Genomic DNA, 17,123 nt, shown 5'->3' on the forward strand with positions numbered 1-17,123 from the left:
CCATTCCGGAGCGGGGAGAAGGAGAGGAGCCAGGACGCCGGCGTGGGACCTCCCGACCAGCACTGGGCTGGAGAAAGCCCCTGGTGAGTACAACTTTCTTTTTTTGGGTGAGCTCGGAGTCTCTTTAACTTGGACAGTAAAAAATAAAAACAAAAATATCAGATGGGGAGAATTACAACTCCTGTTAGGTTTAATTGTTGGCTCTTTTACTGCATTTTGAGGGATTGCAGCAGTTCACTCTAGATCAGAGGTCCCCAAACTTTTTCGGTCAAGGGCCGGGTCAACATACTTCACACTCCGGGGGGCAAGAACATACATAAAATGATGTTGGAAAACATTACATTGAATCTAGGCATTAATTCCCCCCAGTCATGCCTGGAGGACAACTCCCAGCAGCGGCCATTCAGTCATGCGGCCCCCGAAGAGCATCTTTGTGATTTTATCAGGGCTATTAACAGGCAGGCTGAGCAGTGAAAAATGAAACAGAGCAGGGTAGGTGTTTTCTCTAATGTTCCCACTGATACACTGGCGTAACAATAGGGCCTGCAGCCCCTGCCCACGCGGGGGGTCCCGGGGCCCGCTTGTGGCCGTTTTGGGGGGCTGGAGGGGAAGCAGCTTGAGGGGAAAGCCATGCTGCACTTCGGTGGGGAGGGGGGGCGGTCCCCCCCCCTCCCTCACCTCAGGCTCTCCCCTCTGCACTCCCCTCCAGTGTTGAATAGTTTGTGTATGCAGGCGGCGGGCAGCGGCAGATACATACCTTCCGTGCGTTCCAGCGTGGACGTTTCTCCCTCTAGCGCCTGACGCGACTTCCTGATGTCCCAAAGGATATCATCAAACCGTCCCTTGGATATGTTCCCATTATGGTAAAATCCAAACTCTGCAACTTGCTTGGTCTTTCCCCAAATCAGCTTATTGAGCATCATAAGGAGGAGCATGTGAGACGCTGTATAACAGACGTCGGTGTTTGGTTATGTAGGAATATTGTGGTAAACAGAACTGACCGCTTGATACGAAGTTTGGTTTCTGTGTATAAACAGGAAGTCGCGTCAGAGGCTGGCGCGCACAAAAGGTATGTATCTGCCGCTGCCTGCCGCCTGCATACAGAAACTATTCAACGCGGGAGGGGAGTGCAGAGGGGAGAGCCCGCGGTGAGGGGGACCTTCCCCCCCCCCCCTCCCCGCCGAAGTGCAGCATGGCTTTCCCCAAGATGTAGAAGTCACTGACCCTGTGACCACTAATGAAAGGTTAAAGCAAAAACATAAAAAATCTCTTTCATCCCTCCAGCCCCCCAAAACGGCCTCAAGGGGGGGCTGGAGGGATGTGTTGTGTGTGCATTCTTTTTGCATAAACTACTTACCTGTACCTGTTCTCTGTGGGCAGAGTTACACTGCAGAGCGCTTTTCGATCCGTTTTCATTTTTAAAAACACGCTCCCAATTACTTTATTTATTTATTGTATTTATACAGCGCCAACATATTACACGGCGCTGGACATTAGGTTACAGAGAATATTTAGGGGTGACATACAGGAATACAAGAAAAAACAGATCACGCAGCACAATATGAGTACAAGGTAATGCTTAGTCAGGCACTGAATGGGAGCATGGAGATTAGGCAATTTGAGTTCACTCAAATGCATAGCATGGGTGCACAGTAATGGAGGTGCATGATGAGGTAGGACACGAAAGGAGGAGGACCCTGCCCGAATGCTTACAATCTAAACTTGCATTAAAATCGCAAGTCAATGGGAGCGTGTGTTTAAAAAATGGAAAACTGATTGAAAAGTGCTCTGCAGTGTCTCTGCTCACACTGTGATTTGTTTGCTGTGGCAGTTGTATAAATTGATTGCGCCCTGTTTTATGTTCTTTTTTTACAGGCGGATGTAAGTTGGTCAGTGAATGATGTCCCAAAGGGTATCATCAAACAGTCCCTTGGATATGTTCCCATTATGGTAAAATCCAAACTCTGCAACTTGCTTGGCCTTTCCCCAAAACAGCTTATTGAGCATCATGAGGAGGAGCAGGTGAGACGCTGTATAACAGACGTCGGTGTGTGGTTATGTAGGAATATTGTGGTAAACAGAACTATGACCGCTTGATATTAAGTTTGGTTTCTGTGTTCTTTCTGCACAAGTATTGTGAGACTTTTTGGGATAGGCAATATAATGCCACAAAACTCAACAAAGTACAATCATGCCTCCCTAAAATAGGTGTTTGTGAGTAATCTGCCTATTAACAATGCAGTTTTAGGAAATGATTGATCACGTTGGATAGCGTTGATGGTGCCTAACAACAAACAATCATTTTATTGATCGTTTCATCAGACAGAACAGACATCGGACAGAATGGACATGTCGATGTGTCTAAAATGCTCTTTTATTTAAAGGACTACTGTAGGGGGATAGGGGTAAAAAGAGTTGAACTTAACCAGCAGCTTGTAATGGTCCCCCGCAGCCACTCCCTGCCTCCAGTTCACTTCTGGAAACCGATCGTATTTACTCTACTGTGCAGGTGCAAAAGGACTCGCGCCAGCGCAGTAGAGCGGATCGATTGGGTTTAGCTATTTCCGCCTTAATCCGAATGAAGAGCGGCTAGTGCGCTTGCACTGGATCGCGGTAGTTAAATATTTATCTCGCCGCAATTCGGGGGACCCGGGTACTTAAACAGAGGGACGGGGGAAGCCTTGTTAGGATCCAGAGACTTCCCCCTCCCAAGATAAGTATTCTCCAGAGGGTTTTTTTTTCCATTACAGGTTTTCTTTAAGCAATACCAGTTGGCTGACTGTTGTTGCTGATCTCTTTGTCTGCAATAGTGGCTGAATCACTCACCTGAAACAAGCATGCATCTAACCCAGTTAGACTTTAGTCAGAGTACCTGATCTCAAACACTGGTCCGCACGACAGGCTGGGGCACCCAAACCACCATGCGATACCTAGAGGGAAGTGCGGGCAAGCCCTGGACCTCTCACCTCCAGGGAACTCAACCCCGTTGCCTCTAAACTGAATGGTAACTGCAACAAACACAATTGCTAACTCCCAGCTAGAGCAATCTCCTGCCTTTATCTGGTCAGCAGACACCAGTCAGCCATTAGGTGCACTATTATACACCCTTTGCTTGCTGTACCAAATCTAGCAGGAATTGCATAAATTAGCATTCAGGTGGGAGGCTTCGGTTGGACGCAATCGTAGATAGCATCGTTTTCATGGACGCCCCGTGTAGGCACATCTCCCACATGGTCCCCTCCCTAACCACTCACCTGTCAACCGCATCCTGGAAGATGCAAAAAATAAATTTAAAATCACAATTTTAACAATTGTGTTTGTTGCAGTTAGCATTCAGTTTAGAGGCAGTGGGTGTGAGTTCCCTGGAGGTGAGAGGTCCAGGACTTGCCCGCACTTCCCTCTAGGTATCGCATGGTGGTTTGGGGGCCCCAGCCTGTGAGAGGGACTGGGGCCCCCGGTTGTCGTGCAGAACAGTGTTTGTGATTTTAAATTTCTTTTTTGTAGCTTCCAGGATGCAGTTGACAGGTGAGTGGTTAGGGAGGGGACCATGTGGGAGATGTGCCTACACGGGGCATCCCTGTAAATGATGCAATCTACGATTGCGTCCAACCGCAGCCTCCCACCTGAATGCTAATTTATGCAATTCCTGCTAGATTTGGTACAGCAGGCAAAGGGTGTATAATAGTACACCTGATTGGCTGACTGGTGTCTGCTGACCAGTTAAAGGCAGGAAATTGCTCTAGCTGGGAGTGAGCAAATTGTGTTTGTTGCAGAGTACCTGATCTGCATGCTTGTTCAGAGTTTATGGCTAAAAGTATTACAGGCAGAGGAGATCAGCAGCACAGTCAGACAATATGCATTGTCTGGAAATAAATATGGCAGCCTCTATATCCCTCTCACTTTAGGTTCCCTTTATAGAGAACCCGAGGTTGGTTTGATAAATCATATTAGGACACAGATGCACGCTCTGCTGTCCCTCATTAGAAAAAGTGCCAGGCTAGCGACACGCAGACTGTTATATACCTCTGCCTGTCATTCACTTGCCACTCCCCCGCCTCCTGTATAGCGCAGCTTCCCGCCTGTGTCCCTTCACTCCCCACCTCCGTAAGCCGATTGGAGGAAGCTTACGGGGAGGGGGGGGGGAAGAGACACATGCGGGGAGCAGTGTAACACAGGAGGCGGGGGAGTGGCGGTGACTGACAGGAAGAGATAAATAGCAGGCTAGCAACAACCTGCGTGTCGCTAGCCTGGCACTTTTTTTTTTTTTTATGGGGGACAGCAGAGCCAGGGGGGGGGGGGTAGGGGGCTGGAGGAACGCTGGAAGTACACAGAGGCTGGTCATTGTATACAGAACATGCCTCAGTGTCCTAATGTGATTTATCAAACCCACCTCGGGTTCTCTTTAACACAGGATCTTTTGACACGTCCATTGTTACTCATTCTGACAGCTATGTCAGGCTGTTTTGGATTTCATCAGTATTTTCATCAACAGTAAGTTCTCATTCTGAGACCATCAGGGGAATGATATGAGAATAGTGCTCGATTGTTATGCATTTCCTTCCTTTGCAGTGGACACTTACATTTGTGCTGTTTGAACAAAGATTCCATGACTTCTGTACAGTTACTGTATGCATGCATACTTGTGTACAGTCTAAACTGAAATCTTACTGTATTCTTCTAGGAAATGGGTGGCTATTTCATCATCAACGGAAATGAGAAAGTGATTAGGATGCTAATTATGCCAAGGCGGAATTTTCCTATAGCCATGATTCGTCCGAAGTGGAAAAGTAGAGGCCGCGGTTACACCGAATATGGTAATTTAGTTTGGTTGTTCTGGTTTCCCACTGTAACGTTTCCTTTCCTTAATTTTCATGACTATCTTAGTTTATTCAAAAACTGGATTTCATGCAACGTATCAAATCTCTGCATAAATCTTCATTCAAAGAATCTATTTCAATGGGTTTTTAAGGGTTATGGACAGCGGTCTCTTTTTTTTCTGCCTCTGTTTCCTAAGATTGGGTGCACACATGGCTGTGCGTGAAAGGTCGCGTTTTCTGCCGTGTGCGTTTTTTGTGAGTTTGTGGTTTTTTTCCCCCCGCATATGTGTTTTTCTTGCGTTTCGCATGCGTTTGCGGTTCACATGTAAAAAATGCATATGCATCTTTCATGCATTTTTCTATTGCGTTTTATGCAAATCACTAGGTCAACAGGAAGCGGAAATACAGCAGAATTTAAATAAATAAAAAAAAAACGTATAAAGGCGCATGCAAAACGCATTACATTGCATTACCATTAACTTTCATTATGTTATGTTTTTGAAAATGATGCAACAAAACCAGCGTTTTTTGTTTTTGTTTTTTTGTTTTTGTTTTTTTATATTATATATGCCTTTTTTTATGCAGCCCATTGACTATCATTGTAGGCAAAAACGCTGCGTTTTGCGCAATGCAAGCGTTTCTGCTAAGTGTTCCTAGCCTTACTCCTTTTACAGACCCCCTAGCCTTGCCATTTCTTTATGCTCCTCCCATCCGTTTGCCCATTCTTACTTTACAGTTTAATTTGTGTTTGTGTATATCTAAGGAAGTATTGTACATGAGGGGTAAGAGGCCTGATGCACAAAAGGCGGGTAATTTTGGCAAGGCACAGCAATTTTAATGCCAGGGGAGCAATGTCAGATACGCTGAGCGGCATGTATGTTACCGGGGTAATGCACCTGGCCCTGGCATTAGCATCCAAAAACAGGAAGCGCGTGTCAAAATTCTTTGCCTTTCTTGCATCAGGCCTAAGGAATCGTTTATTTTTTTGGACGAGAAAACCTCTAGAAGTATATTCATATGACTAATTATTACAGCAATGCATACAGTAAAATATTGCACATTAATGAAAACCACAGTATTGATCTGTTTGACTTTACAACAAAATTTAAAGGTACCTAAAGTTTGTAAAGAAAAAAAAGTCTTTACGTAAACTACACATTGGAGAAAATAAAAAAATAAACTTGAGAAACTTAATTATGTGTAGTATAAATGATAACTAGAGCGTTAATAACATAGAACAGTGTCATATTTTTTTCAGTTTCATGGCTTTATTATAAAGATTTGATTCTAAGTAGCTGTGACAGGTTCCTGCAAAATCTGCCCCATTGAGCTGTAAAAGGAACAGAAGTATCTTTGAACTTTGATACACAAAAACCTTATTCTCTACCTTTTCCCTGCCAGACGATGGCCTTTTGCCTTCTATTTACTTTCCACGAAACAGGACTAAAAAAGGCGTATGTACATGCAAGGAGTCGCCCAGCACGGATCGGGACTCAATCCCTTGGGTGACATTGCAGGGCGGAGGTCATACAGACACGTTTCTAGTCTAGCGACGTGTTGTGTTGCTGTGCGGCACTGGGTAGGAGGGTCAGTGGTGTGGTGAATGAGAACTGTCGAGCTGCAGGAGGGAGTGAGTGAGCTGAACACTGCCCTTGGCTAGCACTAAGCCAAATTAATCCACCAGGCTGATCGCTGGCTGAGCTGCTGAAAGAGTGGGAGGTCAGGGGTTGCTGTACTCGTTCTAACCTGGCTTTTTTTTTTAGTAAGATTTGGTGGGGCTAGCATCCACCAGGCCCCTAGAATTTCTCTAGGCCCTAGGCAACTGCCCTGGATTGCCTTGTGGATGATTCGGCTCTGGGCAGAGGTTGTCATTATTGGCCACCTCGACAGAGTTTAAGTTGTGTGAAAGGCATAAAGGGAAGGTCCGAAATAAAAAAAAATCGACATACCTGGGGCTTCCTCTAGCCCCTGGCAGCCGTCCTGTGCCCTCGCAGCAGCACCGGTGGCTCTCGGTCCCCTCCGGTGCAGATGCCGACCTCGCCAGGTCGGCTTCTGCTTCATTATGCGGCTCTCATAGTCGCACTGGCAACACCCGGACTGTACTGCGCAGGCGCAGAGCTACTGGAACGCAAGTAGGCCTCTGGTACCGGAGGGGACTCTGGGGCACCGGCGGGGAGCGGTGCGGCGAGGGCACAGGACGGCTGCCAGGGGCTGAAAGAAGACCCAGCTAAGTGGATTTATTTATCAGCACCTTGGACGTGTCCTTAAAAGTGACAAGCTGTTCAATAAGCTAATTTGCGTAGATAACACCTCTAACATTTTTAATTCTTGCTGTACTGAAAAACCAAAAGGGACTTAAGACAATTTCTTATGAGGACCAGTACTATATGTACCAATGTTTATCTCATCCTGTCATATGTCACTTCAGGTACTAGTTAATGTTGTAATCTCTTGTGTTTTTGTTATAGGTATATCAGTACGCTGTGTTAGAGATGAGCACACAGCTGTGAACATGAATCTACACTATTTAGAGAATGGATATGTAATGGTGAACTTCATCTATCACAAAGAGCTCTTCTTCATTCCTCTGGGTTTTTTACTGAAGGTCAGTCCTACAAAGCATTAAATAGATCATTTGTGAGTGAACATGTTTCTGCCCTGATTTGTTTATAATAATCAATTCGGATGGCTGAGCAGCCACCAAGTTGTCTGATGTATGGCCACCTTAAAGGGGCACTATGGTGAAAATTATGCCGTTCCATTATCCCCACAATCAGTTATTTTAATATGGGCAGCAAAAATTTCACCATCGAGCTTGTATTAAAAAAAAATAGCTCCTAACACCAATTCTATTCTGCTACACTGCAGATCTATGTCAGTAAATCAGCTGTTCCTGTGCTGATGCGACAGGTTAGCTGTTCCCTGCTAACTGTTGGCAGCCTTCAGCCTCTCTGCCACAGCAGATTTGTAATGTGGCTTACACACTCCAGGGCCCTGTTGATGCTTCTCACCTGTAGCTAAGTAAATAACTAATTAGCAGCCTGTTTATTAAGCTACATTATAGCTACATGTGAAAAGCAACAACATGCTCTGAAGTGTGTGAGCCACGTTATAAATCAGCTGTGGCAGAGAGAGACATAAGGCTTCTAGCAGTTACCAGGGAACAGCCAGCCCGTTGCATCAGCACATTAACAGCTGATTTCATGACTCAGATCAGCTGTGTAGAAGAAAAGAATTGGTGTTAGGAGCGTTTTTTTGTTTTTTTTTACACAAGCTCTATGGTGAAATTTATGCTGTCCATATTACGTAACTGATGGTGGGGATAATGGAACAGCATAATTTCCCAGAACGTCTCAGGACAGCAACCCTGAGACATGTCTCCCTCCACATTCACTGGACAGGAACTAGATTAAACAATTTGCATAATTAGGTAGGCAGGGCACACACATGTATATATATATATCGTTATGTCCTTACCCCCTCAGTTGTTTCCTGTCCAGCAGGATGCTAGATGTAGGGGGTAAGGCTGGCCACCCATGTGAGTCCACAGGAGCCGCGGCTGGTGTGATCCCCTTTGTCGGCGCTGGCTAGTTGTCTCAGCGCGGGGTCATGCTACACGCACTGGCCTCTCCCCCTGTGCTGTGTTCGGAGGACAAGCGGCGTCTGAATCCGGAAGTTGCCCGCCCCAGGGTCACGTGACTGGCGCCTCACGTGACCGGAAGTCGGAAAGCCGGGAGCAGGAAGTTCCTGACCCGGCGTGCGTTCCAGCGGCCATTGCAGCATGGAAGTCAGCGTCTGCTGACACATCACACTCAGCTGCAGGGGATTGCCTGGAGGAACGCTAAGGGGATTACTACAGCAGGTAGGAATTAACGTTTGCATAATGCAAGAAGGGTTGGGCATTAAGCAATTATTTAAATCAGCTATTAAGCTGATGTCCTAGTCTCACTTTGTGTTTGACTATGGAGGCTGCCGGTGGATCTTCCTCCCAGGGCTCTGTGGAGACAAGTTCCGTACCCTCTCTGGTATGTAACATTGTGGTAATTGTTTACATATCCCTTAGGAGGGTTATTAGGCTTGGCTGAGCTAATGGCTGGTATTTATTGGTTTTATTACAGCCTAAAATGGAAAGATCAGATTCCAAATCTGGGTCAAGACAAGACAAAGCTGATAAGCCTGACAAGCCTGATAAACCTGATAAAACTGACAAGACTACACCACATGCTGGTTCTAAAGCAACACATAAATCGGGGAAAAAATGTGCTATATGTGGAAATTATATGTCATCCTCTTCAAAAGTATTATGCCAAGATTGTACTAAAAAGGTGGTTAGAGAAGAAACCCCCACTATGTTAAAGGAATTAAAAGGATGGATTAGATCTGAAATTTCGTCTGCTGTGCAGACTATCAAGGTTCCAGAGGTTGCAGTATCTAATGTACAAATGCCTTCAGTGCCTGCAGCAGTCTCTGCAGCCCCGGCAGTATCAGATATCCCAGGTCCTTCAGGTTCAGTTCCCATAGGGGACCCTACTTTAAAAAGGAAAAGGAAAGATGACGATTCTGAAGATTCAGAAATGTCAGAAGGGGAATTGGATATTTCATCTCTGGAAGAGATACCCTCAGAGACTGAAAAATCTGCTGAAAAAACTGTAAAGAATCAGAAATTTGCTTTTTCCACTGACTTTATGAAGGAGTTATTGGCAGCCATGCATGAAGCCATGGGTATTACTATAGAGCAAAAGACTTTATCTCCATTAGATCAGATGTATGAAACATTGTCAGAACCCCAAGTGACTTTCATCCCAGTGCATAGTAGTCTTAAGGTGCCCATACACTCGTCAGATTGGCAGCAGACAGATAAGAAATGCATCTGATGATCTATCTGATGCGTTTTTAGAACATTTTTTACCAGGATAGAATTCCAATAGATTTCAGTTTGAAATCTGTTGAAATTCGATCTGATGGCATTTTTTTGCCATCAGATTTCCATTAAGGCCAATGCAAACTGATAAGCAATCTCATCAGATCGACCTAAATTTTCCACCCTGCTAGTTCGATGGAAATCCATCGAAATCGATCGAAATCGGCCGTCGATCGGTCGATTGGCCAACCGATTTGCGATCGATCGATCGATCGATCGATCGCGATCGATCGGTCGGCCAGAAAATCGGCTGAGTGTATGGGCTGCTTTAAGGGGATTATCAGGAAAGAGTGGGATAATCCAGATAGGAGGGCTTTCTGGCCTAAATCACTAAATTAAAGATATCCTTATAGCCCTGAAGACCAAAGGTTTTGGGGGACTGCACCCAAACTAGACCCATCTCTTTCTAAAGTATCCAGGAGATCAGATCTTCAATTCGAAGATTTTGGTAGTTTAAAAGACCCTATCGATAAGAAAATGGACAATATTTTGCGGAGGGCATGGGAAGCAGCATCTTTAAATTTCAAACCCTCTATTGCATCTACAGCGGTAGCAAGATCTTTAAAAATTTGGTTAGTAGAAGTCCAGTCTCAGATAGCCTCAGGGGTATCTAGGGAGGAACTTTTGAATTTTTTCCCAAAAATTTTACATGCAACAAACTATCTATCAGATGCAGCTGATGATTCAGTCAGACTCACAGCAAGAACCACAGCCCTAGTTAATTCTGCCAGAAGAGGAATCTGGGTGAAAACATGGCAGGGAGATACCTCATCTAAATCAAAATTGTGTAGTATTCCATGTGAAGGGGGCTTGTTATTTGGAACCAAGTTAGAAGAAACACTTGAGAGGTCCGCTGATAAAAAGAAAAATTTCCCATATAAAAGAAAGATTTTCCGCCCTAACCGTTCCTTTCGTGTTTCAGGGAAAAGCGAACAGGAAAACAAGGGGAACCAGAGAAGAAGATGGATTCCCAACAAGTCCCAGCGTTCCAAACCCAGTACTCCATATACCTCTACAGGTCAACCAACAAAACAATGACGCCAGAATTCCAGTGGGGGGCAGACTAGCTCATTTTTTCGAACAGTGGCAGTTAAAGTTCGAAAAAACAAGTGGTTACTGAACATTATTCTCCAGGGGTACAAGATAGAGTTTATAGCCCCACCACCATCTCAATTCTGGGTGACCCCTTCCCCAAGAGCTCCAGTTCAGGCCCAGGCCCTCCAGTCAGAAGTAAGCTTACTATTGGAAAAAAGGGTTATACGGAGAGTCCCAAAATGTCAAGAAACACTGGGGTTTTACTCCCCAGTCTTTCTAATAAAGAAACCTCAAGGGAGTTACAGGTTCATCTTAAACCTAAAAAGGCTAAACACCGCAGTAAGATACAGAAAGTTTCGGATGGACAACATCCGCTCAGTATTGAACCTACTACAAGACAGCTCCTATCTGACATCATTGGATCTAAAAGATGCGTATTTGCATGTGCCGATTCATCTGGAATCACAACAGTTCCTGAGATTTGCGGTGGTGTTAGAAGGAGAGGTAAGACACTTTCAGTTTGTCGCCCTTCCCTTTGGGTTATCATCGGCTCCATGGCTATTCACAAAAATCATGGCAGAAGTCTTGGCAGGGCTTAGGCTTCAGTCTGTTCAAGTAATATCTTACCTGGATGATTTACTTATCTGGGGACCTTCTGTTGAGTTAGTGGGATCCCAGACTCAGTCCACCATAGACTTCCTTCAGACATTGGGGTGGTTAATTAATTGGGAAAAATCGTCCTTTCAGCCTCTCCAAAAGATGGAATTTTTGGGGTTTGAGATATGTACTACAAATAAGAGACTTTTTCTACCTGACAAAAAATCTTCCTTGTTGTTAAAGTCTGTTTTCTCTTTTCAGAGTCTGAAAACAATATCCTTGAGGAAAGCGATGGCCTTATTGGGCACAATAACCTCATCTTTCCCTGCAATACAGTGGGGTCAACTCCACTCCAGAAGTCTCCAGAGTTGGATCCTATCAAAGTGGGACAAGCATCTCTCCTCCCTGGACAAGAGAGTGATGATTCCTTGGAGTGTCAAGCAGTCACTACTGTGGTGGACGGAGCCACAACATCTGTCAACAGGGAATCTTTGGGAGTTTCCAACCCAGTACATCATAACAACGGATGCGAGCTCTTGGGGATGGGGAGCGCATCTGGACTCTCTGACAGCTCAGGGACAATGGTCAAGCCGGATCAGCAACAGGTCTTCGAACAGCAGAGAGCTGCAAGCAGTCTGGGAAGCCATACTAGCATTCAAGATACAGATATGGAAAACCCACGTGACGATACGTACAGACAACAGTACAGTGGTGGCATACATAAATCACCAGGGAGGCACAAGAAGCAAGTCACTGCAACAGCAGGCATCAAGGATTCTGCATTGGGCAGAGCGCAGTCTCAAGTCTATAAAAGCGGTTCACCTGAAGGGGACACTAAATTGCCTAGCAGATTACCTGAGCAGATGCAGTCTGTCCCAGGACGAATGGAGTCTCAACGACCGGGTGTTTCATCAGTTGACAGAACACTGGATTGTTCCTCAAGTGGACTTATTCGCCAGAAAGAGCAATGCGAAATGCCGGATGTTTTGCTCTCTTTGTCCCCAAGACGAACCATGGGTAGTAGATGCCTTCTCGATCAGCTGGAGCCATCACAGAATGTACATTTTTCCGCCTCTACATTTGATTTCCAGAGTACTGAACAAAATCTATCGAGACCAGGCGGAAGCAATCTTGATTGTCCCGTTTTGGCCAAAAAGACCGTGGTTTGCTCTGCTACAACGATTAGCTACGGATCATCTGATCCTTCCAGATCAAGAGGACCTGTTAACTCAGGGACCAGCGGTGCATCCCAATCTGAGCCTTCTTCATCTTTCAGCATGGAGCCTGAATGGCGAATACTGAAAAGTAAGGGATTTTCTAATAGGTTATCGGAAACACTGTTACAAAGCAGGAAGAAGGTGACGCGCCAAATATACTCTAAAGCCTGGAGGGTATACAACAATTGGTGTGAGGCGAATTGTAGAGATACTGGTCATTCCAATTCAGTTTTAGAATTTCTTCAAGATGGATTCCAGAAAGGTCTAAGTAGTAGTACATTGAAGGTACAAGTTTCAGCATTAACAGTCTTTCTTGACAGAAAATTGGCAGAGGAAGAAGATATCATCAGATTCTTCAAAGCACTCAGGAGGATTCGACCTACAATCCATAGTAGAGTGCCATCTTGGGATCTGAACACTGTGCTACAGGGGCTATGTGAGCCACCCTTTGAACCATTAGTGGATAGTTCTGATAAACTTTTAACTATCAAAACTGCTTTTCTTCTAGCAATAACGTCAGCCAGAAGAGTGGGGGAATTGCAGGCATTGTCAATTCTCGAACCATATTGTGTTATAAGTGACGACAGAATTACACTTCGTCTAGATACCTCCTTCCTACCTAAGGTTGTTTCGAAATTCCACAGATCTCAAGAAATTTTTCTGCCTTCCTTTTGTAATAACCCTTCCAATCAGAAGGAACAGAAGTTACATTGCCTAGATGTTAGAAGATGTGTTCTGGAGTATCTTCAGCGCACTAAGTCCTGGAGGACTTCCAATGCATTATTAGTATTATTTGCCGGAAAGTTCAGGGGTAAACAGGCCTCAAAATCAACCATAGCCAGATGGATCAAGCAGGCTATATCTCTATCTTATGCTCAACAAGGCAAACAGCTGACTTCGGCGGTCAGGGCTCATTCTACCAGAGCAGTATCAACTTCCTGGGCAGAGAGGGCAGGAGCATCAGTTGAGCAAATTTGCAAGGCAGCCACCTGGTCAAGTCAGAACACCTTTGTGAGACATTATAGGCTAGATGTATTGTCTAGTGCCGACTTAACGTTCGGCAGAAAAGTGTTGCAGGCTGTAATCCCTCCCTAAATATTATTTCTTGTTTTTCATCTCAGGGTTGCTGTCCTGAGACGTTCTGGGAAAGCCCAAAATTACTTACGGTAATTTCTTTTCCAGAAGTCGGAAGGACAGCACCCTTACTACCCACCGCTATTCTTATTAAAAGTTATTGGAAGCATCATTATGTGCGGAGTCTTTTTTATTAACTGAGGGGGTAAGGACATAACGATATATATATACATGTGTGTGCCCTGCCTACCTAATTATGCAAATTGTTTAATCTAGTTCCTGTCCAGTGAATGTGGAGGGAGACATGTCTCAGGGTTGCTGTCCTTCCGACTTCTGGAAAAGAAATTACCGTAAGTAATTTTGGGCTTTTCGACATAGTGCCCCTTTAAAGGGAACCTGAAAAGAGTAAAATTATTTAAAATAAATGCATGAGGTAAATTCAAATGAACGTTACATAGTTACCTTCACATCAGTTCCTCTCAGAAGCTCACCATTTTCTTCTGACATTGATCCCTTCCAGTTCTGACAACATTTTGTCAGAACTGAAATCTATCAGTTGCTGTCAGTTATAGCTGAGAGGACAACTGATGTGCCAGGTAATGTCCATGTTTCCCTCTGCTCAAATGGGCGATTTTACAGTTTAATTGTGTGCTGACCAGAAAGCTGTTATGGGGTAATGGTCATTTTCAAAATGGAGGACGGAAAATTCCTTTGAACACAGTGGACAAACATGTCGGGGGAGAGAAGAAAGAGATTGAGGAGTAGACTACACGGGAGCTAAGTATGACTTGTGTATGTTTATATTGACTTTTAATTCTCAGGTCAGGTTTTCTTTAAAGGTGGCCATACACACTTAAGGGGCCCATACACTCAGCCGATTTTCCGGCCGATCGATCCCGACCGATCGGTCGATCGTTTGCAAATCGGTTGGCCAACCGACCGATCGATGGCCGATTTCGATGGATTTTCATCGAGCTGGCAGGATGGAAAATTTAGGTCGATCTGATGAGATTGCTTATCAGTTTGCATTGGCGTTAATGGAAATCTGATGGCAAAAAAATGCCATCAGATAGAATTCCAATAGATTTCAGACTGAAATCTATTGGAATTCTATCCTGGTAAAAAATGTTCTAAAAACGCATCAGATAGATCATCAGATGCATTTCTTATCTATCTGCTGCCAATCTGACGAGTGTATGGGCACCTTTAGATTAGCGGCAGATAGATCATCAGATAGATTTTCTGATCTATCTGATGTGTTTAGGAACATTTTTTACTAGGAACAGATTTCCAATAGGTTTCAGTATGAACTCTATTGAAAATCGATCTGATGGCTTTTTTTGCCATCAGATTTCCATTAGGTCCAATGCAAATTGATAAGCAATCTCAACAGATCGACCTAGATTTTCCAGCATGTCAGATCGATCGAAATCGGCCACAAATAGATCGACCGGGCAATCGATCGGCCACTAATTGGCAGAGTGTATGGGCCCCTTAAGGCTGTCCAGCATTACCAAATATACGGACTGCTAGATCAGTTCGTCCCACTTCGGTTCCAGTATTTCTATGCACAGGGAAATAAAGGCTCACAATGAGCAAACAACAAAGATTTGTTACATTTTATTTTTCTGTTTCAGGCACTGGTTAACTTTTCAGATTATCAGATATTCTCTGAGATGGTTAAAGGTAAGGAGGATAATTCCTTCTATAGAGACTGTGTCACCCAGATGCTGAGAGCTGTGATGGAGGAGGGATGTCACAACCAAAAACAAGTTCTCAAGTATCTGGGCGAGCGATTTCGGGTCAAGTTCTATCTTCCAGACTGGTATACAGATGAACAAGCAGCGGAGTTCCTTCTAGAGTAAGAGATCAGCATGAACATAAAGAAAAAATATTTGATTTTTCAATTTATTTTTTAAAATGCTGTAAAACACGGATTATAAATATGATACCCCAAATAACACAATACAGTTATATATTTTTTTATTTGATACTGCTGTTCCAGAGAATTTCCCTTTTCAAAAGTTTAGGTGATCTACACTCACAGGGCGAGACTGATTGCTGCTTCTTCCAACTACTACACATTCTCTCACACACACTCTCACACACGCTCTCGCACTCTCTCACACGCTCTCGCACACGCTCTCGCACTCTCTCACACGCTCTCGCACTCTCTCACACGCTCTCGCACTCTCTCACACGCTCTCGCACTCTCTCACACGCTCTCGCACTCTCTCGCACTCTCTCACACGCACTCTCTCACACGCACTCTCTCACACGCACTCTCTCACACGCACTCTCTCACACGCACTCTCTCACACGCACTCTCTCACACGCACTCTCTCACACGCACTCTCTCACACGCACTCTCTCACACGCACTCTCTCACACGCACTCTCTCACACGCACTCTCTCACACGCACTCTCTCACACGCACTCTCTCACACGCACTCTCTCACACGCACTCTCTCACACGCACTCTCTCACACGCACTCTCTCACACGCACTCTCTCACACGCACTCTCTCACACGCACTCTCTCACACGCACTCTCTCACACGCACGCTCTAACACGCACTCTCTCACACGCACCTTATCTCTCACACTCTCTCACTCTCACACTCTCTCACTCTCACACTCTCTCACTCTCACACTCTCTCACTCTCACACTCTCTCACTCTCACACTCTCTCACTCTCACACTCTCACACTCTCACACTCTCTCACTCTCTCACTCTCTCACTCTCTCACTCTCACACTCTCTCACTCTCACACTCTCACACTCTCTCACTCACTCTCTCACTCACTCTCACACTCTCTCACTCTCTCACACACACTCTCTCACACACTGTCTCACTCTCTCACACACACTGTCTCACTCTCTCACACACACTGTCTCACTCTCTCACACACTCTCTCTCACACACACTCTCTCACACACACAAACACTCTCTTGCGCTCTCTCTCACATTCTCTTTGATAGGTATGGTTAATAATTTCTTATAAATGCCTTACAAGCAACCCAGTATACTTTAACCATTTCAGCCCGCGGGTTTTTTTCACCTTATGCATCAGAGCAATTTTCACCTCCCATTCATTTGCTAATCTTAGGTGCGAGAAAAAAAAGGCAGAGGTTTAAATGTATGCCAGCTGTTTAACTGGCCGCACGGGCGGCCGGAAGGACGCGGTGACTGCCGGGCGTGACGTCACTGGCGTGCGTACGTCACGTAGCGTATAATGGAACGCATGAGTTTCCATATTGAAAGAATACATATGTCACGTTGCGGCGTGCGTACGCAACGCTGCGCATAATGGAACGCATGGGTTTCCACATGGGGAGCAGTTGCGGCGGCCATTTTCCAGGAGCCTTTTTGGCTTCCTGTTTAGGAGAGGATAGCGGCGGCCATTGGACAGTCACCTCTTTTAACAGTGGTGGCTGCGGCCATCTTAAAGGGGATACCCGG

General features: G+C 45.1%; 3 protein-coding genes across 3 annotated transcripts in view; all 3 read left to right on the top strand.

The window, feature by feature from the left end:
• POLR1B (RNA polymerase I subunit B) overlaps positions 1-17,123 on the top strand; it is a 50,863-nt gene that overhangs the window by 3,775 nt on the left and 29,965 nt on the right. The window contains exons 3-6 of the mRNA XM_068232296.1: positions 1,876-2,022; positions 4,682-4,814; positions 7,286-7,422; positions 15,299-15,522. Of these exons, the coding sequence (XP_068088397.1) occupies positions 1,876-2,022; positions 4,682-4,814; positions 7,286-7,422; positions 15,299-15,522 (641 nt within the window). The remainder of the gene's footprint in view (positions 1-1,875; positions 2,023-4,681; positions 4,815-7,285; positions 7,423-15,298; positions 15,523-17,123) is intronic.
• On the top strand, positions 8,588-10,077 carry LOC137571072 (uncharacterized). The gene is made up of 3 exons (XM_068279758.1): positions 8,588-8,842; positions 8,936-9,640; positions 10,012-10,077. The coding sequence occupies exons 1-3, from the start codon at positions 8,780-8,782 to the stop codon at positions 10,075-10,077; spliced, it is 834 nt and encodes a 277-aa protein (XP_068135859.1). The 5' UTR covers positions 8,588-8,779.
• Positions 10,090-14,022, top strand: LOC137504198 (uncharacterized). The gene is made up of 2 exons (XM_068232295.1): positions 10,090-11,277; positions 11,632-14,022. The coding sequence occupies exons 1-2, from the start codon at positions 11,013-11,015 to the stop codon at positions 13,680-13,682; spliced, it is 2,316 nt and encodes a 771-aa protein (XP_068088396.1). The 5' UTR covers positions 10,090-11,012; the 3' UTR covers positions 13,683-14,022.

This window comes from Hyperolius riggenbachi, chromosome 4 (genome assembly GCF_040937935.1).
Source record: "Hyperolius riggenbachi isolate aHypRig1 chromosome 4, aHypRig1.pri, whole genome shotgun sequence".
In the NCBI taxonomy this organism is placed as follows: domain Eukaryota; kingdom Metazoa; phylum Chordata; class Amphibia; order Anura; family Hyperoliidae; genus Hyperolius; species Hyperolius riggenbachi.

What these genes read in the sequence shown, in the direction of transcription:
- LOC137571072 (XM_068279758.1), top strand. Translation starts at nt 8,780, where the DNA reads ATGGAGGCTGCCGGTGGATCTTCCTCCCAGGGCTCTGTGGAGACAAGT. An exon ending in CAAGTTCCGTACCCTCTCTG is followed by an intron (nt 8,843 to 8,935) that starts GTATGTAACATT and finishes GTTTTATTACAG; the next exon opens with CCTAAAATGGAAAGATCAGA. An exon ending in CAGTGCATAGTAGTCTTAAG is followed by an intron (nt 9,641 to 10,011) that starts GTGCCCATACAC and finishes GGCTGCTTTAAG; the next exon opens with GGGATTATCAGGAAAGAGTG.
- LOC137504198 (XM_068232295.1), top strand. Translation starts at nt 11,013, where the DNA reads ATGTCAAGAAACACTGGGGTTTTACTCCCCAGTCTTTCTAATAAAGAA. An exon ending in CGGTGGTGTTAGAAGGAGAG is followed by an intron (nt 11,278 to 11,631) that starts GTAAGACACTTT and finishes TTCTCTTTTCAG; the next exon opens with AGTCTGAAAACAATATCCTT.